The following is a 24,172-nucleotide window of genomic DNA, read 5'->3' on the forward strand; positions in this document are numbered from 1 at the left end:
TCATGAACATGGAATACCCGCTCGTATGTGGTCCAAATGGCAGCTGGTACTCATAAGGAAGACCCTTTCCTTTGCAAAGGGAAGTGACCTTTCTGGTGGTGACAATCTGCCCACGAGAACATGCCTCCTGTAAAGGATGTACTTCATTCCTCTCCAGAAGAGAAGAGGAAATACAAGAAGTGCCTGGTGCAGAGCCCAGATTCCTACTTCATGGATGTGAAATGCCCAGCATGCTATAAAATCACCACGGTCTCTAGCCAAGCACAACGGTAGTTCTGTGCATGGGCTGCCAGCCTACAGGAGGAAAAGCAAAGCTTACAGAAGGATGCTTCTTCAGATGGAGGCAGCACCCCAATCAAGATGAGTGGTAAACCAACCCAATAAACACATTTTAAATACAAAAAAAAAAGAGGTGAAGTATTTGCGTGCGATCAGAAGGAAGTGGACTGCACAGCTGCACGAGCTACACGTCACACAACTCCAGGGACTGCGGTGTGAGCAGCGCTTGCTGGAGTTGAGTCACACAGCGGCCCAAGTTTAGATTTGAGAACGAGATTGGCGTGGACTTGCTTGCGGCATTGGCAAGTCTCTTCCACTCTCTTGGCCTCATCCTCCCTATCTGTACACTGAAGGTGCTGAATTATACCTGAGCCTCTGAGGTCTCTGTGGTGTGGCCCCCTCTCACCTCATCTCCCACCGCCCTCCCTCGGCTCACTCTCCTCCAGCCTCACTGGCCTCCTTGCTGACCGACCTGTGACCAGGCAAAACTGTTCTCGCCTCAGAGCCTCTGCACGGGTTCCAGTTGCCTGGACTAACGCTGTTCTGCCAAATCCCCACAGGGCCAGTTCCCGCCTGCTGTTTAGCTGTCTGCCTAAATGTTACCTCTTTAGACAAACTTCCCCTGAGCCCATCTGATGTCATGCCCCGTCACCTTACCCTCCGTGTCCTTCATAGCACTTAGCATTGTGTACTCTGTTTTGTTCAATCTTCTACTGAGAGCCTGACACTTAGTAGACATTTGCTAATAATTTTTAATTGATTGAATTAAATTACTTCACATTCATGATCCTCCTGAAAGCTTTCTGGGAGAAAAAGAGTAGGGGTAGTTGGAATAAGGTGAATGAGTGACAGCAAACTGAACTGGCCTCCCAACACTACCTCCACTTCTGTGACTTCTGAACTTGGTGTCCGTGACGTGTTAGCAACATTCCAGGCACTGTCATAGGCTTCTTAAATACATGTTTCCCAATCTTTACACCTGACCTTAGGGCATAAGTAATCTGCCCAGCTGGTAGGTGGCATAGCTGGGATCTGAAGCTAGTTTTACCTAACTCCATCACACTTCCAGACTCTATGGTCAGTTTTCAAACCCACCAAGGGTGACTCTGGGGGCCCTGTCAAGACCCAGAGCCCAGATCCCCACAGCACTGGAGGTGGGTGGGATGAGCACCAAGAAAAAAATTCCTCTGGAGTAATCAATATCAGAAACCGCAGTGGGGAATGTTTCTTCCACATCCGGGAAGCTTCTACAAGCAGCCAAGAAAATAAGAATCTACATGTTCTAGGTATTAAAATTGAGCAATGGATCTAAACGAATTTTAAACACTTTGCTTTGGCTTCTTTATTTCTAGGTGTTAGTTTTCCATGTAAATTGATAACTGGGTAGGTATCTACAGTTGGCATATACTGCTGTGTATACTGGCATATACTCAGGTAAGTGGGTAATGGGAACAAGACGGCTAGAAGAGCAAAAAAGTGGAAAGCATTGTCCAGTTTTGGGGAGGATAACACAAGTATCTGGAAAACAATGTGCAACATTCACCTTTGAAAGTACCATTTGCCCTGAATGGATAAAGAAGTTGTGTACGTATATGTGTGTGTGTGTGTATATATATATGACTATTCTGTGAGAAAGAAGGAAATCCTGCCATTTTCAACAACATAGATGGACCTTGAGGGCATTATGCTAAGTGAGATAAGCCAGACAGAGACAAATACTGCATGCTATCACTTATATGTGGAATCTAAAAAAAAAAAAAAAAACAAAAAAGTAAAACTCTTAGAAACAGTAGAAAAGTGGTTACCAGGGTCTGGGGGTGGGGGAAATAGGCAGAGGTTGGTAAAAGCGTACAAACTCTCAGGTATAAGATGAATAAGGTCTGAGGCTCTAATGTATAGCATAGTGACTACAGTTGACAACACTGCATTATATAATTGAAATCTACTAAGAGAGTAGAACTTAAATGTTCTGACCAAAAATAGAAAAAAAGATAAATGCGTGAGGTGATAGATGTGTTAATTAACTAGATGGTGGGAATCCTTTCACAATGTATACGTATATCAAATCACCACAATGTACACTTTAAATGTTACAATTTTGTCAATGATATTCAATAAAGCTGGGAAAAAAAGGTACCCTTTGCCCCTTCTATCCACAGTGTTCTCACCGCCTTTCTTATGGTTTAGTCAGTCAGCATTTATTGAGGACAAATTCTTGGCCACGCCCCATGCCACAGGTTTTGAATACAGTCCCGGCTCATAAGCAGCAACTTGTCTGGTGAGGCTCGTGTTCTTCACTCACATCATGCGAGTATCCTGCCCTCCTCAGAGCTCTGGGGACCCCAATACCTACTCTCGGCCTAATACCCTACTATGTTGCAGGTCCCCTACCTAGACCCCCCGAGAGGACTCTAGCTACACCAGGCCCAGTCATCAAACAGGTCTAAGCTCCATCCACACTGATGTCCCCTCAAGGTGCTCTAGGGCCTCTTACTAGATTCTAGAGCAATGGCTTCAAATCAGTGTCTCCACTATGAAGTGTGTTCCAAGAAAATTGTTACTAACAATCAAGTACCGAAGGGGTTCATTTTTCCATAGAGACTACAAGTTATCCTTATATAATAGGTATTCTTTGTCTCCAGCTCCCATCCTCCCTTTCCTCTGGTTCCCCTTAGAGAACTACCCCTTCTCCACGCTCGGACCGTATGGTTCAGATAGAGAGAAACTTGCTCTTAGTTCCAGGATGGGCATGTGGCACAGGCCTGGCTAATCAGAGTCCTACATTCTCAGGGCCATAATGAGTAGCTATGGACTAGCACGTGACCCAGTCGAGGAGAATGAGGCCACTGCAGCTGGCAGGCAGGTAGGTTGTAAACCTGGATCGCTCCAGGGTAGGGCTTGCCCAAGAATGAAACCCACATAGTTCAGCAGAGTCGAGTGACAGAAACATCAATTGAGCCTCTTGATCTTGCCAGGATGACTTCTGGAATTTTCAGTTACTTTCTCTGTCCAACACAGGTGAGCATTGCTCACAGCTGGCAACTGCTCACACAACAGAACGTTCCTCCCCTTCCGACTGCAGGCAAGGAGCAATGCGGCAATAGGTAAGTATCATGTCATAAAACGACGTGTAAAACCAGTTTACCTCTCTTAGTGTGCAGTTTAGTGCAAATTACAAGTGCAAACTTGTAGTTTGGGCTGATCTTCAAAAATATCTATTTGAAATGTGTGAAAATTGCCCACTTGTAGCTAACAATTTTAGTCTAACTTGGGATACTCAAATTACTTGGGTTTCAATTTGGGCACATTTCATCCAAGCTTACAACCTACCTGCCTGCCAAGCTTACAAACTACCTGTCCTACATTTTGTCTGTCCATCTTGCTTTGTGGGAGGCAATGACAATTCCTAACAATCTCTTTCAGGAAACCGCCAAGACAGGGATCCAGGTATTGGCATCTGCTGAGAGACGGTCAGAGGGCTCCCCTTGAGCTTTATGACCCCATGCTGCAGAAACTACCAGTCACCAGCTCCAACGACCACAGGCCGTCCAGCTGGCTGGAGCTGAGAGTGCTGTGCAGCCTCAGAAGGCCAAAGCGTGGCTCCCAGGGGGCCCTTGGACTGCATAACCCCTCAGAGGGAAGCACCCCTGCAGACCTGTAGAGAAGTCTTGATGTGGAGGACTGTGGCAGGACGCTGCTTGATCAGCCCCTATTGTGGACTGAGTCCCAGCTCCAACCCTCCAGGCAGGTAGCCTTGAGCTCCAAAAGGGGTCACAAAACCCACATTGCCTCCTTTCCCTCTATCTAGTAACATGCAGATGGTTATCCTGCAATTAATCTTTCATCGCCCCTCTCCCTGTATCTTAGCAGCTGGGAAGTAAGTGGACACTTGTACGTTGCAGTTGATTTTTATGTGCACATGAAGGTAACTGTGTCAGATTTGAAGGTTTGTAGTTTTTAGAAACATGTGTAAACAATAGTCCTCACAGCCAAAACTAGTGTAATTTTAGGAGAAAAAGGAGAAAGATGACCAAGAATGGAGTAGAAAAAGTGTCCAGGAATTAAGCATGGATATCAGAAGCCACTAAAAATAAACACGATGCTAGAGAGAAGTGGAGAGTGTGGTGCAGCAAGAGGGCCAGACGGCCAGTCACGCCAGGGCTGTGGTGGACATCAGGAGCCAATCTTCTACCCAGAGCCAGGGTCTCCACAGAAGGCCTGCCCCACACACTCCCACGGGCAGGAGTCCGGCAGATTCATATCCACTGCCCTAACTAGCTGTGTGACCACAGGCGAGCAATTTCAGCTCTTTGAGCTTCTTGTAACATTCTGCAGGACAGAATATGTATACAAATTGCCTTTGCCTGGTGCACTTTGTTCAACAAATGATGGTATTATTATTATGTATCATCGTCATCATTTAGGCAAGAGTTCTACTCAGAAAGGGTGATCCTAATGATTGACCACACTTGCTGCCACCAGAACCAGAAGTCCCATTTTTCAAAAGAGTGAACAGGTTGCTGTAAACAGGTTACCTCCCAGGACTACTAAAGCCTAAGGACAAAGGGCGGGGGTAGCAGAAGTGAAGGGAGGTTCTCCCCTGTCTACTCACATAAGATAAAACCTCTGTCAGCTCACCTGCACTTGTTTTTCCCTTCTCCATTAACTTGCAGGAACAGGTACAATAAACAATGAAAACAAAACCTTTTTACACAATGCCTACCCAAAGCATCTTTCTTGCACACTGCTTAAAATACTTTGCATATATATTAGCATACCTTGCTTGGTAATGGATTAACAAACACACATTCAGCATATTTACAGACAAGCCATCCACATATTGGATTTTCTATATTTCAAAATAGTATAACCTATACAGTGGAGAATGTTAAGTTCTAAGCCCTGTCTTAATAACGTTTTAGAGACTGCAACACATACATAGACTTTCCCCCTTACCTTTCAAGCATTAAGTGTGGACTGACTAAAGCTAGAAATAAAGATAGCTTTGCTTTTAGCCCCTTTCTGTTTTATGTGCCACTGAGATATGCTGCTTTAGACCTCTCATGATTAATGGCCTATGATCCAGGAGTGGAAAAATGGTTTCTTCAAGTCATAAGATATGTGCAGCATTGGTAGATACGACCAAGCTGAACCACACAGGTATGTAACCGCTGAAGCCTGACCTTAGAAATAAATCAGGCCAGACAGAAGTAACAGAAATCATGCTTTGTCTTTCATTGCAATGTTAATGTTTACAATGAGACATCACCACTACCACCCCCACTTACCCACCCCATCCTGATTTGGGTGCACTCCTCTGTGCTCTTATGGCACCCTATACGTGCATTATTCTATCAGCACTAATCTCACTGCCCTGCAATTGTAGGATTAAACAACTGCTCCGCCAGAAGACTGGAGAGGAGGAAGCATATTAACACAACTGTGGTTCCCAGTACTCACCCCGGTGCCTCAAACACAGCAGGCACACTATAAATGTGTACAGATAAAGTGAACATAAGACGTGTGCTTACTTTAAGGGATTCATAGACAGGAGACCGCATTAAAAAAAAAATCAAACAAGGAAACATCAGATTTAATTCAAAGAAAAAAACAAAACAAACTGTCTGAAAAAACAATCAACTCCTGAAAAAAAGAGTTCTGCATCTTGGTGATCACATTTATTGTAAGGGTTGGAGAAAAATAAAAATGCCATTCAGCTTGAAAATTTGTGAGTTATCTGCAAATCAACTCATTTCAGGTGTGGAAGATACCTTGGTCATTTCTTAATATCAAAATTTACGCAGGTTTCTCTTTTGAATATCTTCTACATTTAAAGAGGCAACCACACAACTCCTGTTTTCCATACGGATAAATGTTTTGTTTCAGCCAACTCTCAACGGAGGGGCAACTAGTACAACACCATCTCCCCGGACAAAGAGCATCGGAATATTCCGTTTTGTTGACTGGAAGAGGAAAAAAAAAGCAGAACACATTATACAAATATGTAGTAGTAGTATTTATTTTTTGAGAGAGATATTTGAAAACAAAAAACCAAACAGATTCATCACAATACAAATAAATTGATTAAAAGAACCTGATCACTTACCTTTGCAGCACAAAAAACCAGTCTATTAACTTAACTGTACTTTCCCTGGATATTAACAACTGGCAGAGACTATTCACCAAAATCCATTCTCCTCCACTCCTGGCACACAGCTAGGCTACATTTCTCATGCTTCTTTGCAACCAGATATAGCCATGGATTGGGTTTTAACCAATGGAAAGTGAACAGAAGTGACTGACTGGCCCATAAACTTCCCACGAACGCCCCTCTGTGGTCTTCCTCTCACTGCTAGATGGACTCAGATAACGGAGAACCAAGGGGATGGCAGAGCCGCAAGACAGAAGAAGCCTGGGTCTCTGACTAAGCACCTGCAAGAAAGCTATTGTACTGCCCTAAAACCCCACTCAGGACTCTTACAGTGGGCGAGAAATAACATTCTGTTGTGCTGAGCCATAAGGAATCAATACCTTGGGGCATCAGTCTGGGGTCAAGCCTTAGGCAGTAAAGAAACATGAAATGTTTGAAATCCTCTTATGTCTTGGCAAAACGTTAGGTAAAACCGTTGCCTGCAATGACTTGAAAGTAGCCTAAGGACCTCCCAAACCCATAGGTTCTGGGAGAAGAGGCTGGAAAAAGTCAAATGTTAGTAGGTGTTGCTGTTAACCCGATGTACTCAGCAACACAGTATAAGAAAGAGAGAAGCTCAGGCAAGAACTAGCTGGTTTCAGGCAGACTACAAGAAATAGGATTCACAGAGTTAGAAAAGCCAACTGTTTTTAGACCCCAAACTGAAGACAATAATCAGGAAAAAAAAGCTGAGGAATGAGGCCCAGTGAAACTTCTCAGTTAAACAAACTCAGCCCTGAGGCAAAGAACAGATTAAGGGCGTTGCCTTCCCACCCAAACTTACTTTAGCAAATGGCCTCAAAGTAGTCAACATTAACTTGAGGGAGCGGAACCGAGGTGAGGAACTAAAGAAATAAAGGTGTCTGCAAGCTGTGTCTAGGAAACAACTTTGACTGAGGTTACTGGCCCACAGAATTGAATGGAAGTAAACAGATCAGAAACATACGAAGTCCTAAGTTTTTAAAGAAACTGCATTGCCAGAGAAACTACAGCTTGGCTAAAAAAGCCTTTGCCTATTTGAGTCTTCCAGCATAAGCAAGAAGTCAGCTGCGAAAGCTCTGCTGCCCCCATTTAGGGTTGCCAGACCTAGCAAATAAAAATACAGGTTGTCCAAATAAATCTGAATTCTAGATAAAAAATATTTCTTTAGTAGAAGTATGTCCCAAATATTGCATGGGACATACTTGACCTAACCAAGGGATTTCTTCTCCCTACTGGGACAGGGAACATTCATGCCTCCCCAGAGGATTCATCATTAGTAAGGACTGGTAACTGCTGCACGTTTCCATTCTTTCCTTTTCTGAAAGGGAGTTTTTATGGTGGATATCCTGTCCCTGTGCTGCTGCAGTGGGTGTGGGAGGGGCAATGGCAATTAATTCATCTTTTTAGCTTACAGGCATCTGTACCACAACTGCCCACATGTAGATCCGACAGAGAGAACTGCAGATCGTGTGGAGATCCCAGAACCTGAGCTGGACGTCCTGCTTGTCTCCTTTGGGGCAGAGGCGTGTTCTGTGTGACGAAGGAGGGTTCTGAACACACACGCCTGTTGGTCTTCATAGCAGCTCCACCATCAAACTCACAAGCTTAGTATAGCCATGCTGATACCAGCGTGCACAGCTCTGCAGAAGGAAAACGCAGCACGCCAGCCAGGCAGCAGCAGGAGGTCTCTCAGTGGGAACCTTTACAATAATCCAAGGACTTTTCTCTAGCGACCCAAATGATGAAGCCAGGTATCTGAGGGGTACTGTAGATGTTAAACCAATTTACTGTTTTTCCTGTTTAACTTGAGGGGTGACTCAGGGGTCTCGAGAATTTGTGAGCTTGTTTTATAGGAGAAAGAGAATGCCTTCGGGGAGGTCGCGATCACCGGATGGCTAATCACTGGACGGATGGTTGGCCCTCAGCAGCTGTTGAAACCCAGAAGTCAGACTGCCCAGAGGCTTATCGGGAGTGACCCCTTTGTTTCCCTGAAGCCCCTCCTGCCAAGCCCCTTAGCTCTATAAAACACACCTGCTTTCTGTTCTAGGGGAGGTGGATTTGAGTGAACCCAGGCTCTCACCTACTCGTTTTGGCCAATTCGAATCAACCTTTCTCATCTCCAAGCACCGATGTCTCAGTGTTTGGCTTGCTGGGCATCAGGCACACGAACTTGAGATTAAGAGGTTTGGTATCAGTGACAGCTCAGGTACCAGGTAGGTACAGGAGCCACCCTGGCTTAAGTGCCCTACACTTCACATAGTAAGCAAATAGTCCCATGAATGTAGCTTCAAAGTCACTAAGAAGGGGCACGTGCCATTACAAGTGTCACATCATACTCAGGGAAGCCCAAAGCTACGGGTTAACAGTGTTTAGAGCTTATTCATAATTCTCCCAGTTCACGTGCAGTTTATGAACCAGGGGCCATGTTCACCATAAGCATGTTTTCTAGCAAAACAGCTGACGTTCCACTTGTATCAGGTTTCTAGGGAAAAGAGAATTGGTCAATTAATCCATGGTCATTTTTTCCATGGAGAAGATGATTTTTTTGAAAAACGCTTTACTCAAGAGATATCTGGTTGCCAGAGGGGCAGACTATAGCAGAAATTGCTAGCTATTCATGAAAATTCCTTTTTCTTTCCTTCTTGGGCACACAAACTATATTTCCCAGGTTCCCTTGCAGTTGGGTACGGTCATATCACAAAGTTCTAGCCTAAAGGATATGAGAAGATATATGTGGCACTTTGGGCCTGGTTCTTAAAACTTCCCACGAGCACTCCTCCATTTCTTTTTGCTACCACTGGCTGGATGTGAATGACAATAAAGACTTAGGGGATGGTAGAGCTATAAGACGAAAAGAGCCTGAGTTTCTGAATGACTGTGTGAAGGAAACTTGCCTAGAACAAGTATGTGATCCAGAAACAACTCTGACTGTGCTGAGTCACCACATGTTGGGGGTGGGGGGAGGTCCCTTGTCACCATAGTCTAGCCACCACTAACTAATATGCCCCAAAGGGTAAACTTTCAACTACCCATGTGTGAGTTACCTCCCCTGGGCTGTCTGTTTAAATCATCCAGCCAGGAGACAGGCTATAGACAATTCTTGAGAAAGAACGGGACATGAGCAGGTGTAAGGGGTTCAGCGTGTAAACCTACATCCTTTAAGCAAGAAAAGGATTCTATAAACTCAACATCAGAAAAATGTATTGGATTTTCTAGTAATGGTGGTGAATTTCATCCAGAATTTAAACACATACACACACACACGTATATACACATATATGTATGTATAAATACATATACATATATATGTATAAATACATATACATATATATGTACATATAAATGTTTGCATGAGTGGACTTCAGATTTAGTTTCAAGTTGAATGAATTAGTTTCAAAGAGAAAAGATTTTATTTCAGTGCCAAGGACTGCACATCCAAGCCTTGCCACCTGTCAAACATTCTGCTGGGGATGGGGGGGTGGGGAGGGTGCATACACATGCACACACACGTGCACATATATACGTGTGTTCTCTTTCCATTATGTGTCAGGTACTATGATAGACACTAGACACAAAGAGATGAATAAAACATGGACCTGTCCTCCTAGAATCCCCATTCTACGAGTGAAGAGAAAGTAGAGAAGGCATGAATTTATCCTATAAGAGCACTTACACATAAGCAAAAGATAAAATTATTCATGGCAGGATAGTTTGTATTAGCATCAATAGGATGTTAAATAAATTATAGTACATCTATACAATGGAGTACCATAAAGCTAAAGCCAAAAGTGCAGAGAAGCTATATAAGAAAATGGAAAAAGCTCTGAGATATACTAAGTCAAAAGAGCAAGGTGTACAACAACGTGCATGGTATGCTATCTTTTACTAAAAAAAACAAAAACAGGAGGAAGGAGAATAGTTTTCATTCACATATGCATAAAGACACTGGGGAGGATTCTCAAAAAACCAGTAATAGTGATTACCTCCGGGGGTTGGGGTGAAAACAAGATGAATAGAGGATGGGGTGGAAGACTTTTTACTACATTACTTTTCATGTTTAGTGACTTTTAAACTGTGTGACTCTATTATCTGCCCAAAAACTTAAATTAAAATGGAAGCAATTTAAAATGGATAAGAAACAAAATATGGTATGTATTAAGTATTATCGTGACATATAATATGGGAGCATAAAAAGAATACTTACTTATGAATGGGGAAGTTCGTAAAGAGAGAATTACTTCTGTATGGGGGGGTTGGTCTAGAGCTGCTCTGGCCAATACAAGAGCCATTAGCCACAGATGGCTAAATTAAAACTAAAATTAAATAAAATTAAATATTCAGTTCCTTAGTCACACCAGCACACATTTCAAGTGCTAAACAGCCATATATGGCTCATGGCTACTGTATTATGGGACAGTACAGATTTAGAACATTTCTATTATTGCAGACCATTCTACTGGACAGCGCTCATCTAGAGAAAGGTATAAGGGAAACACATGATGCTGTCTAGAAGGCCTACAGGCAAAGGTTTGTAAGGTGAGGGAGGGTGCTGCAAGCAGAGGCAGCAAGATGGCTCTGTTACCAAAAATGGCACAACATCCCCAGGAGAAACCGATGACTCAAACCAAGAGGAGTTTGGTGAAGGAAGGTGGCAAACATGATGGATGTTTGAAAAAGTAGGCTGGGGCCAAGTAATAGACCTTTAGCAGTCTATAAAACGGACACAATAATAACGGAAGGCTGAGAGCCAAAAGAGTAAGACTGACTGCTTTCAACCCTCCCATGAACAAATCAGTAATCAAGTTAATTATTCAGAAGTCAACTATATTAAGTTATGGGGAAAAAAACCTATGATCTGTGGGTCTCCCTGTTTTAGTAATGTTGAGGTTCAATTAGCAATTTCAACAGAGGAAAGAGAGAGTAAAACATAAAATGGGTCAGGCTGAGAAACCATTTAGTCTGGTTTCCTATCTTGGAGAGAAATATCAAGAGTGCACAGGAGTGAGGTGGTTGTTCCCTATGATGCTGAATGAAACTGACTTTAGATACTCCCATAATATTGTTATCTTTCCTTTCTGTACCTACAGTTAACATACATTTAGACACTACAATGAGAAACTATCATATACGTCTAAAATCCTACAAGGTTGCTTGTACAAGAAAACAGAACTTCCATATGGAAAATGGCACAATACTACAATTTCTAGAGAAGAAACTGTTTTTTCCTTACAGTAAAATGAGAAAAATATTTTCATTTATCCAAAGATTTCATTTTTAATATTTTACCTAATAAATCATGGCAATGTAAAAAAAAGCTCATTAACTAAACAAACTTTGCTCCTCTTCTGCAGCTGCAACTCGGGGAGCAGGAGAGACCACGTGCACTCGGCACAGTGTGCCGCAGCTGAAGGATCCCTTTTGCAGCAGCTAGCCCTCAAAGGCGGCAGTCATGCATCTTTATGGAGGTCAGTGACTTCTCTGAGAATCTATTACAGGCATTCCACTCAGAGAAATGTACATGTGCACAGACATACAACACCTTCAAACAGTTTCAGGAGGAACCCCACTCCAAGCAGACTGGAGTAGGAATGAGAGAGGTGGATCCACCGTCAGCTCACTGAAAATCTGAAGTGAGCAGCACTGTTCCTCTCTCTGTAAGAATGGACACCACAGTTGAGGAGTCATTTCTGACACAAGCAGAATTCAAGACAAGAGCAGGAAAATGTTTGTGAAGAGTCTATTTCTATGATGAAATTTTTAGGTTAATAATGTTACATGAAAAAAGTAGAATATAAAATTGTATATTAATTACACGACATTTAAGATGTCATTTGTAAGCTTCGTTCAGTTCAACTAAAAAAGGAAAAATACTTCTAAATAAACCATGACACAATTATTTCCTAGCATATCTCTAAGATACAGCTCCATTTTAGAGATGCTAAAGTGTAAGAAAAAGAAAGTGCATCTTAGAATTGGTACATTACGATCATGTCCATGTTAATAATCATAATTAAAAAAAACAGCAACAAGAAAGACTAGAAGGAAATATAAGAAAATAGTTTCAGTGGATTTTTCTGGTTGGTGAGATAGGTGGTTTTTATCTTCCTTGCATTATTTTTGTCTTTTCTAAAGTCTTAGTGAGTATGTGTTATTTATATGATCAGAAAAAAATACATTAATTTTTTGTTTTTGTGAGGAAGATTGTCCCTGAGCTAACATCTATACCAACCTTCCTCTATTTTTTATATGTGGGACACCACCACAGCATGGCTTGATGAGCAATGTGTAGGTTTGTGCCCGGGATCCAAACCTGCGAACCCCTGGGCCGCCAAAGCGGAACGTGTGAACTTAACCACTATGCCACTGGGCTGGCCCCCAAAAAATACATTAATTTTTTTTTCAAGTGCAAGAGATTCAACATAATTCTTCTGAATTTCTTTCCATTGAGACCAACAGTGACAAAGACCAGGTGATTTGTTTCAACATAAAAGGAGTTTAGTATTTTGTAGGAAAACAACTTCCAACACAGAGTAGCTTTCAGGGATCTTGTTAACCTACCACCTAATACAAAAAGGTTTTGTTGATGAGATCTCTGAATAGAGATGACTGCGACGCTGTTACATTTTGCTAACACAGCTAGAACTTTCATTTGCTCCAGAGGCTTTCTGAGGTGAGGTTCCGATTTTTGTCTTTGAGGCTCAGCCTCATGACCTGCCACCATGACCACCCATCATTTTTTTTTTGGTGAGGAAGATTGGCCCTGAGCTAGCATCTGTGCCAATCTTCCTCTATTTTGTACGTGGGTTGCCGCCACAGCGTGGCTGACCAACGATGTAGGTCGGCACTCGGATCCAGACCTGCAAACCCAGGCTGCCGAACTCAACCACTAAGCCACGCGGCTGGCCCCATCACTCACCCTTTTTCTGCAAGGGATTTTCTAAAGCTTTTTGGCTTTGAGAGGCAGTGCCGCTTTGCCTAAAGACTGAGAATCATGTCTTATCAGACAGAGCAGGATGTGAGGTCTCTTTCTGCCAGGTAGAAAATATTAGTAATAGCTGTGTTTCTATAACTTTTTTTAAAATGTAAAAAGTATGTTTTATGAGCTTCTTGGATACTGAAACTAACATAAAAGGAGAACCCCTAATATTAAATTCAAGTAATACTTATAAATTTAGTGTACTAAATTCAAGTATACTTATCTGTCATCCATGAATTCATCTAATTCTTCCCTAGATAATACTCTCTCATGGTGGCATCAAATTTTAATGGCATAAGAATCATCTGTTTAACAGCTTGTTAAAACAGTTTCCTAGGCTCCACGCCCAGAGATTCTCACTCAGTAGGTCAGGGTGTGGCCCATGAATGTGCACTTCTAACAAGCTCAAGGGTGACGCCAATACTCCTGGTTCAAGGAACACAGTTTGAGACACTCCTGGAGAAACAAATATCATGTTTGCTGTCTGCTATCATGAAGCAGTACTTTCTTCTGGTTTCCCTCAAGTTGCAAAAGATACATCTAGTTCTAGGATAGAAAGTTTAGTGAAGGAGTCTGCGCTCATCAAAACAATTCATACAATTTACTCAGATCCCTTACACAGTGGTCATATTTCTGAACTAAAACATTCCTTCTCTTATCTTCATATGGCATCCACTTCATGCGTAATGATTCTCCATTAATTCAATTATGCTTTTCTGGAGATCCAGCGAACAGAAATGAACACGGCAGCATTTTCCAAGGTAAGCAGCTCCTATGACTGCCCCCCCTGATCCCTGCCTCCTGGTGTTCATGCCCTTGTGTAATCCCCTCCCTATGAGTGTGGGTGAAACTTGTGCCTTGCTTCTAACCAGTGGAATCCTACAAAGGTAATGGGATGTCACTATTATGTTTAGGTTACATAAGATAGTGACTTGCACCTTGCTAGCCACTCTCTTGCTGGGTCTGATGAAGCAAGCTGCCAGGTAGTTGAGGCCCAGGTGGCAAGGAACTGAGGCTCTCAATCCAACAAGCTTGAGGAACTGAATCCTGCCACTAACCATGCAAGTGAGCTTAGAAGCAGATACTTTCCCAGGGGAGCCTTCAGCCTGCAACCCCTGTGGCAGCCTCATGAGAGACTCCGAAGCAGAGGACCCAACTCAACTGTGCCTGGACACCTAACTCACAAAAACTGTGAGCTAAGAAATGTGTGTGCTTTTAAGTCACATTTTGGGGGGTAATTTATTATGTAGCAATATGTATTCTTAAGACAAAAAGTACTATGGTTATATAAGTTTGGGAAATGCTGTATACTATATATTTTCTTAGAGATAGCAATGCAGATTAGCTTTAACTCAAGCCTGTTTCACTGGGCTGTTAGAATTAAATATGACGTATATAATATGTATAGCACAGTGCCTGACACACAGCAGGCATTCACCAAAGGTTAGTTCTCCAATCTCTCCCATTTCCACTTGTCTACTATTACAGTAAGTTTACATTATGATAGAACACTTTCTCCTATCTAGTGTATACTTTCTAAGTTATTTTTCCTCATTGTTCACATTCAAAGTACCTGCAATTGCTCTGTGTACTGGGCACTTTCCAAATTAGATTTTAAAGCCTACAATGGGAGGCACCAAGCATGGCCTGCCAGACCCCAGAGATTTACACAGGCACACCTCATTTTATTGTGCTCTGCTTTATCGCACTTCACAGATATCGCATGTTTTACAAGACCTTCCACCAGTAATAATATTACAACTCACTGAAGGCTCAGATAACAGTTAGCATTTTTTAGCAATAAGGTATTTTTAAATTGAGGTCTGTACATTGTTTTTTAAGACGTAACGCTATTGCACACTTAACAGACTACATTATAGTGTAAACATAACTGTAATATGTATTGGGAAACCAAAACATTTGTGTGACTCACTTTACTGCAGCAGTCTGGAACCGAACTCACGATATCTCCAAGGTATGCTCTTCTGATAATCTCTTGTAGTCAGTCTATCCATGTTACCTCAGCTGTTGCTGAGTTATCTAGAAGAATTTAGTACTATCTTGCTAACTTTAAGATTTCACTGTCTACCAATTCTATTATCAATTACTCTGAGCCCCAGGCCCCAATACAGAGAAAAGAATCCTGCAGGCTTTGAAGCCAGTTAGGCCTGGGTTTGAAATCCCTACCATGTCTCTTCCTAGCTGAACTTGGGTTCCTCAGCTAAAAAATGGGAGTAATACCATTGATCTCAGTGTTACTGGGAAATTACATGTGATAAAACATGCAAGTCTTTGGCACACAGCAGTTATTCAACACGTTTCCATTCCCCTCTCTCTATTTTCTTTCTGAATAAGTAAATATTTTCTCTCCACGTTTACTTCTTTTTTTTCCTGTGACAAAGTATTCCCTTCAAATTACATTTGTGTGTTTTCCCCTAAATATCATTTAGTACAGAACTCAGAACTAGAGGTTTTTACATTTGTGTGAAATCTAGGAGCTCATGACCAATCCTCTCATTTTTCAGTTGAGGAAGTAAATACAGAGAGAGGCTAACTGACTTACTTTTACAAACCGTCATACTGTCAAATCTTGGAAAAAAGACCTACTGACACCCTCAAATAAAATCAATAAAAAGGCAAAATGTCACCAGCCTAATAAAACTAGTTAGCAAGTTATATACCAGAAGTTGAAAGTGGATTAAAATAAACTCTTATAATGTTGTGATTTTTCATCTATTCATGCTGTTTCCACTTCTCAGTTCATTTTAAAACTTAATAGTAGGCACCTTGCCTCTCTAACAAGACTATCCTTCGTTATCTCTCCTCTCTCCCCTACCCCACACTCCTCTAACAACTTGAGCATATACTTATTGCCTACAGCTAACAAGGCACCACGGGGAAAGTAATGACTAATGCCTTGGTCTCTGCCATCAAACAGCTCACAAGATGAAAAGCAATATACAAATGAAACAGTAAATGAGATCACTGTCAGCTGAGAGTGCCAAGAATTAGAAGATCCAACCAAAGGAGGAAAGAAGTCAAGATGGTCAGAGAAAGTGTCACAGAAGAGTTGGGGCTGAGCTGGTTCTTGACACAGGCTTTGTAGGAAAGAGACAAGGGAGAACATACCAGCTAGGGGAAATATGGGAAAAGACACAGAAGCAGGACTATACAGGGCACACTCTGAGCACAGTGAGTAGACCCACTTGGCTAGAGGAGTCATCAGAAAGGAGACTGGAAAGTTACAATCACACTATGGAGGGTCTTAGCCTGAACTTCTGCTTGGCTCTACCGGCCACAGAAAGCCTTATAAGTCTCTCAGCATGACTGTGACAAATGAAAGCAGCATCTGAGGACAACTGCTTTGACAGTCAGTCACGCATGGGCTGGAAAGGGGGCGGACGTGAAGAGAAGTGCCTGAGCTAGGGTCATGGCAATGGGAAAGCAATGACACATAAATCAACGTGACAGAAGAATCAACTGAGTTAGTTATTGATCAGTGTGACTGAAAGGGAGAAGTCCCAAGAAATTCTGAGATTTATGGTCTAAATAACTGAGAAAATCATCAACAGAAATAGGGAATTGAGAATGATCCTATTTTGAAGGTGAAGAACACCAGTTGTTTAGTTTTAGATGCACTGAGTTTGAGATAACATCCAAAGTGGAAATATTTTCAATAAGAATGTTGGAAATGAGAGTGTGAAGCTCAGAAAAGGAATAAAACTGGAGACACAGATTTATCCATAATCATAATGGTCACCGATCATCAGCTTTACACACACCAAATGTAGTGCATCCTGTTATAATCTTGGGAGGCAGGCACAGTTAGTGGCATTTTACAGAGGAAGTCCCTGAGTCTTAGAAAGTTTCTATAACTTGCCTAAATTCACATAACTAATCACCAGCAGCCAGGATTTGAACCCAGATCTGTTAAGAGCTCAAGCTTTCACGTAACCTCTCAATGAATTCTCAATAGCTGTACGAAGTGGGTCCTATTACCACCCCCATTTTACAGACAAGGACACTGAGTCACAGACAGGTTGGGTAATTTGGTACAATTATATAGCTGGTAAGCGAGGGAGTCAAGATTTGAATCCAGGCAGTCCTGCAATCTGAGTCCACATTTTAAACCACTATGCTCTAGGAGGGTTAGAGACTGGCTTCCCAAAACTTAAAAGATGTAACAAATGTGATTTTCTTTTTTTATATTGAACAATGAAATGTGCCAACATTTGGAAGATCTGCATAACTCAGTGAACTAATATTTTCCAAATGACCAGTGTTTGATGTTACAAAATCATGCACATGTAAAAGATCCACTCGAAGTGCAAGGCAGACCAAAAAATTTGCATGTAACAGAAGTATGAAAAGTTCACTGATGTGGTTTCAGATTCCACACTGCAACTAACCTTTAAGAAACTACCACTTGTTGAGGGGCTAGCCCTGTGGCATAGTGGTTAACTTCGGCATACTCCACTTTGGTGGCCCAGGTTCACGGGTTCAGATCCCAGGCACGGACCTACACCACTCCTCAGCCATGCTGAGGCAGCAACCCACTTATAAAGTGGAGAAAGACTGGCACAGATGTTAGTTCAGGGCTAATCTTCCTCAGCAAAAAAAAAAAAAAAAAAGAAAAAGAAAGAAAGAAAAAAAAGAAACTACCACTTGTTGAGCTTGGGTGTAGCATCAAAGGAGAGTATCCACAAAAATTACTCCTCCATTTTCCAACTGCCCATGTGTGTGAGGTCAGATTTTCTTCAACTACCACATATCACAAGAGGTTAAATGCAGAAAAAAGGATGTGAGAATCTAGATGTCATCAATTAAGCTAGGCATTAAAGAGACTGGCAAAAATGTAAAACAAAGACACTTCTCACTAAATTATTTTTTAGAAAATATATTGTTCATTAAAATGTTACTTATATTAACATAAGTTTATTACTATTTTTTAATGAGTTTATATTTTTAAATTTCTCAGTTTTAGTTTCTATTAAGTACTTATAGATCAAATCCACATCAAACAAAAGAACACTGTCCAGTGTTACTGTTATATACTAGCACATACAGACATCTTACACTGTCATATCTCATTGAATCCTAGCAACCCTATAAGGTAAGTGGTAGTATTCCTGCTTACCAACATGGAAATTAAGTCTGCAAAGTTAATTCCCTTGCCTCACATACCCCAGGGAGGAAGTGGTCAAGCCAGTCCTGGAAACCAGGTCTGTCTGACCCCAAAGCCTTTGTTTTCAATTGCTACACTCTGAGTCCATGAGTAGCTGTCAAAACATGACAGGCTTTCCATAAACAGGTGTGAAGCTGTAGGATGTTGAGAACAATTGACATTTTAAAAGCGATGAGGAGAATTGTATGACTTACTTTATATATCTCTTCATATGTTTCTTCATCAATTTCTATAGTAGTCACAGTTTCTTCCACATCTCCCAATATCATATTTAAATGTTGATCATAAGCCTGAAGTGGGAGGATGAAGGACCAAGAAATTTAATAATCAAATTAAGAAACAATGAACAGGACTTACAACATGCAAATGGCTCAATTACAAGTAACCACAATACTTATATCACAAACTTTCACATATAAATAAAAAATAATCCTGCTGTAACCAATATACTATTTCTTCACAAATCATTCCAACAATAACTTAATTGACCTGATAAAAATACAACACTGTTTACGTGGCCAAAGATGAATTTACTCAAAATAACTTGAAATTATTTTTACAATGTCCACCCTACTTGTTATGCAGGGCAGTCACATCATTTATAATATTTAGTTAGAAAAACAGCAAATTCATCACTTTCAGTAGACTTCCTTCAATTCCATCTGTAACAATGCAACAAGAAAGACACAGTAAAGGAGGTAAAATTCTTCAGCGGCTAAGATGATGGCATAAGACACTGTCATTAAACCCTCCCTGAAACTAAACACCACAAGGTAAAGTAAGTAGAGCAACACCCTGCCCATTTATAACCTAGCTAGAACTGTGCTTGGCACCTGTGGGCTCAAATCAATAAATGTTGCAACTCAGATATTCAGGGATGTGATCATTCCAAACGCCAAAGCTCATGCATTCTACTAAAAGGTGAACCTTCGGGGGCCTTGTTCCCAACCCACTTACACTTACTTCTAACAAAGTGTTAAATGGTACAGCAGCTCACATCACAATGAAAGTAGCCAACCAGCCACGTGGGAAACTGCTAGGAAGAGCACACTGACAAGAGTGAAAATCTACAGATGAGGGCCAGAAAACAAACAGAAGGTTGGGGGCCACTCAGCACAGAGGCAATCAAGTCTCTGCAGGGAGCTGAAGAAGCCTCCACGAGTTCAGGCAACATGTCTGTCCCGGGGTGTCTCTCCATGTGCCAGTGGCCCACGTGATTAAGGGCAATTCTATTTTTCTTGGCAAAGGTGTTGCTATTCCACTTCCTGGGGTTCCTCTTCCCTTAAGGCGAGCTGGATATTAAGACTCTTGCCTCCCTAGGTCCCTACTTCCTTTCAAAGCTCCACAGGCGGTTCTTGACCTTTAGGTTTTATGGCAGGTAGAATCATAGTACTTAAGAATGGGGCTGAAGTCAGACTGCCTAGGTTCATATTCTGGCCCTCCCTTTACTGGCTGTGTCACTTTAAGCGAGTAACTTCACCTTTCTGAGCCTGATCTTCTTCAACTGCAAAACAGGGATCATTAGTATCTACGCATACAGGGTTGTTACAAAAATTAAATACGATATTACATACAAAACATTTAGAGTAATAGTACCTGGCATATAATTAAAGCTCGACAAATATTAGCTATTTTTAATCACTTTAGGGTAGAATGAAAGTAATAAAAACGACACTCTCAGGAAAGTAACAGGCCATCAAGAAGAGACAAACCTTCAGTATACTCTCTTTATGAATAAATGGGACCATTTCAAGGGACCTATCTTGTAGAAATAGTTGCAGATATACACAAAGAAATATGTGTAAGAATTCTTACTGTGGCATTGTTTATAGTAGCAAGAGATGGAAAACAATCTAAATATCACTACTACCAATACAGAATTCCATGTAGTCATTAAAAAGAATAAAGGAGATTTATATGTACTCATGATCAATGATTTCCAAGAAAGAGTAAGTGAAAAAGAAAAGTGCTGAAAAATATGTATAGCAAGATCCCATTTACCTTTTTTAGAGGTGGTGTATATAGTACAAATACATGCATATGGACACATTTATATGTAGATATGTGTAAATATACAGAAAAGATCTGAAAGACTATACTGGACTTTTAACAGTGGTTACCAATAGAAAAAAATGGGATTTCATCTTTTACTCTATATATTTCTGTGCCTTTTTTTTTTTTTTGGTGAGGAAGATCTGCCCTGAGCTAACATCTGCCAATCCTTCTCTTTTTGCTAAGGAAGACTGGCCCTGGGCTAACATCCATGCCCATCTTCCTCCACTTTATATGGGACACCGCCACAGCATGGCTTAACAAGCAGTGTGTCAGTGTGCGCCGGCGATCAGAACCAGCGAACCCTGGGCCACCGCAGCAGAGCATGTGCACTTAACTGCTTGCGCCACCGGGCCGGCCCCTCTGTGCCTTTTTTCCACAACAAAACATAAATTTATGTATATGTCAGTAATTTAAAAAACATTTAAATAAGAATGGAGGACAAATAAATGTTATTTAAAAATAAACAGAAGTGAAAAAATGAAAGAAATGAATATGTTCTTTAATAAACATTTCTGTTAAGAGAAAACACGTTAAAAATATGAATAAATTATAGCTGTATTTGGCTTGTAGAAATATGGGTGACTTTCTACCTCCCTCTCATCTACACACTAAATACTCTTCCACACTGGACAGTTTTTACATTTCAAGCGGGTGAGGGTAGGGAGGGATGAAGAGGAAATAATCTGATTTCCAGGTAATTTAATAAATTTACTTACATGTAATCTACCACCACGTAATTTAATAAATTTACTTACATGTAATCTGCCTCGAAGCTCTCTGTCATTTCTCATTTTCACATAAATTCGCTCATCCAGGCTGAGCCTGATGAGATCCAGGGGCTCTTCTACGGTGTTGGTAGTTTGTTGCTGATAAAAGAAACAGGCTTATGATACAGTACTAGAAAGAGCGTAGTGTTTGAATCATTGCTATGCTGTGACTGTGGGCAAGTTACTTAACCTCCCTATGCCTCAGTCTCTTATCTGTAAAATGTGGATGACAATAGTACCTACCTAACACTGCTGTTGTGAGGCTTAAATGACATATATGAAGGCTTAGAACAATGCCTGGCACATAGTAAGTGTTATATAAATGAGAGCCAAAACATACATCCACAGGAAGGAGTTACAGAGCAAAGTTATCACGGCTGTACTTTGTTCCCTCAAAATCCAAACTGCCTGACCCAATTTCAGGGTATAGTGAGTCACTCTCAGGGACTTTACCCTATCTCAAATATCATTTAGTAATTTGAAAAACATTCACTTAATGACTACCACACACTAGTCAGAACGCTAAGCAGTGAGGAAGGTTTGAGGGAGACCACGAGGTCAGTACAGGGCAGGTTGAGTCTAGGGTGCTGAGTGGCTGGTAAGATGCATATATTTAGCAGGAAGTAGAGAATACTGGTTGAAAGTACTAGCTCTGGAGTCAGGCAGTGCAAGTTCAACTACTGACTCTGACACTTATATGAACTGAGATATAAAATCATGCCACCTCTAATTCTCAGGTTCCTTGTGTGTAAAATGAAGAAGCCATAATTTTCCTTTCATGATTCTTGTGAGGAATAAATGAGCTAATGTATTTTATTAACATATTTAAAACAGTACCTGGCAAACAGAAAGTACTTATAAATGGTTCAGGTTATTACTATTAAAGAACTGTTGGAAACAGGTCTCAGAAAGATCAGGGCTAGGATGACTTGGGGTCATCCATACAGAAGGGAGAAGCCAGGAGAGTTGATGAGATTACTGAGCTTCTTCAGTGAGTACATGAGGCCAGGGGAGGAAAGTGACCCAACACTGCAGGCTCTACAGCCTTAAAAGGTTAGATGAGAAAAAAAGCAATCCTGACCTCAATTGGGCCCCACCCCAGTTCAACAGGTGTTTGTTAATGGGCAGCTAACCAACTACTGGATTACAATGACACAGCAGTCAGTCCCTGCTCATTTTAGTGGGGAGAGGCAAATAAATAGACAATTATAATACCATAAGAATATACTCATGACAGAGCCCTACCGCTCCTTTAGCCTCAGTCTGGGATGCCCACAGTCCACACTTTTCATCCTGTAGCTTTAAATATTGCCTTTTCAAAGAGGCCTCCCTAATCATTCAATTCATTCACTCAATAAGTATTCGAATGTTTCCAGCACTGTTCTAAAACCTGAGAACAGGGGCCTGCCAAGCGGTGCAAGCGGTTAAGTGCGCGCCCTGTGCTGCGGCGGCCCGGGGATCGCCGGTTCGGATCCCGGGCGCACACTGACGCACTGCTTGTCAGGCCATGCTGCGGCGGCGTCCCATACAAAGCGGAGGAATATGAGCATGGATGTTAGCCCAGGGCCAGTCTTCCTCAGCAAGAAAAGAGGAGGATTGGCAGACGTCAGCACAGGGCTAATCTCCTCACACACACACACAAAAAAGTAAAACCTGAGAACAGAATAGTGAATAAAACAAAATTCTTGCTCTTAAGGAACTCACATTTTAGCGGAGGGAGAGAGACATCAAACAAAGACGCATACACTTAATATGAACAGATAACATGCTATGAAGAAAAATAAAGCAGACTGGGCCTAATGCTATTTTATGTAGGTGGCCAGAGAAGCCCTCTTCGATGAGGTGAGATTTCACTAGAAAGCTGAAGAAGCTGTGGCCTGATCCACAAAGACACCTGAGGAAGAGCATTTTGGGAAGAAGGAAGAGCAGGTGAGAAAGCCTGTGGGACCATCAGTTACTCTCTACACCAGTTCCTTGTTTGTGTCCTCCATACCACATCGCAGTGCCTACATAACGCATATATTTATGTTTACCTTTCATCTATCCTCCCCCAGAATATAAGCCCAAGTGGGGACAAGGGTCACGCATATCAATGCCGGCGTCCTTGGTGCTTAGAACGGTGTCTAAGCAAACGCTGATGTTCACTACGTATTTGCTGAATGAGTAATAACGGTTGCGCTCGATAACGATAACTCCTTACTATCACGCTTTGTATCAGAATCCCGACAGCTCCGCGAGGCAAGCAGGAGTAATTATTCCCATTCTACAGAAAAAGGTCAGAATGAAGACAAAGGGAGCGACGAACGGGAGGAATAACTAGTTTTCAGGCGGCCTTCGAACTAGAAAAGATCTCAGGGCTTGAAGCAAAAGTCGCAGGGGGCGCGGTTAGCAACGGGCCGATTAAGGCCATGGTGACCTGGAAAGAGGCGGCACGATCGGCCACCTTCCCGTGAGCTTCGAGAAAGCAACCGTGGTACGCAAAGCCGAGCAGGGCCAGGGCTGGGAGAGGAGAAGCCGCTCCGGAGCGAGCGCCCTAGAAGACACTCACCTGGTCCACGTCGTCCGCCATGTTTCAAACCCTGCGCCCTTCCCTGCCTCTCGCGAGAGCACGCGAGCTCCCTCCTGTCTCCGGAAACGCGAGGACGCAATGCACCGGAAGTGCAAAGAAATCTGTTTTGCACCTCCTTGCTTCCCGCTGTTCGCCTTGGTCTTTTGGGGCTGGGGCGGAGCTTCGTCTG

The 24,172-nt window shown here is 41.9% G+C and overlaps 1 protein-coding gene and 1 pseudogene across 1 annotated transcript; one reads left to right on the top strand and one right to left on the bottom strand.

Annotated features, from left to right (window-relative positions):
- Nucleotides 1–120: 120 nt before the first annotated feature.
- On the top strand, nt 121–371 carry LOC101392757 (small ribosomal subunit protein eS27 pseudogene; annotated as a pseudogene).
- Nucleotides 372–5,854: 5,483 nt separating this feature from the next.
- Nucleotides 5,855–24,116, bottom strand: LSM3 (LSM3 homolog, U6 small nuclear RNA and mRNA degradation associated). The gene is made up of 4 exons (XM_004442939.3): nt 23,983–24,116; nt 21,423–21,533; nt 18,807–18,902; nt 5,855–6,242 (listed from the first exon to the last, which is right to left on the bottom strand). The coding sequence occupies exons 1-4, from the start codon at nt 24,001–24,003 to the stop codon at nt 6,162–6,164; spliced, it is 309 nt and encodes a 102-aa protein (XP_004442996.1). The 5' UTR covers nt 24,004–24,116; the 3' UTR covers nt 5,855–6,161.
- Between the last annotated feature and the right edge of the window lie 56 nt (nt 24,117–24,172).

The sequence above is a fragment of the Ceratotherium simum genome, chromosome 5, assembly GCF_057802395.1.
Source record: "Ceratotherium simum simum isolate JZ-2026a chromosome 5, ASM5780239v1, whole genome shotgun sequence".
Classification (NCBI taxonomy): domain Eukaryota; kingdom Metazoa; phylum Chordata; class Mammalia; order Perissodactyla; family Rhinocerotidae; genus Ceratotherium; species Ceratotherium simum.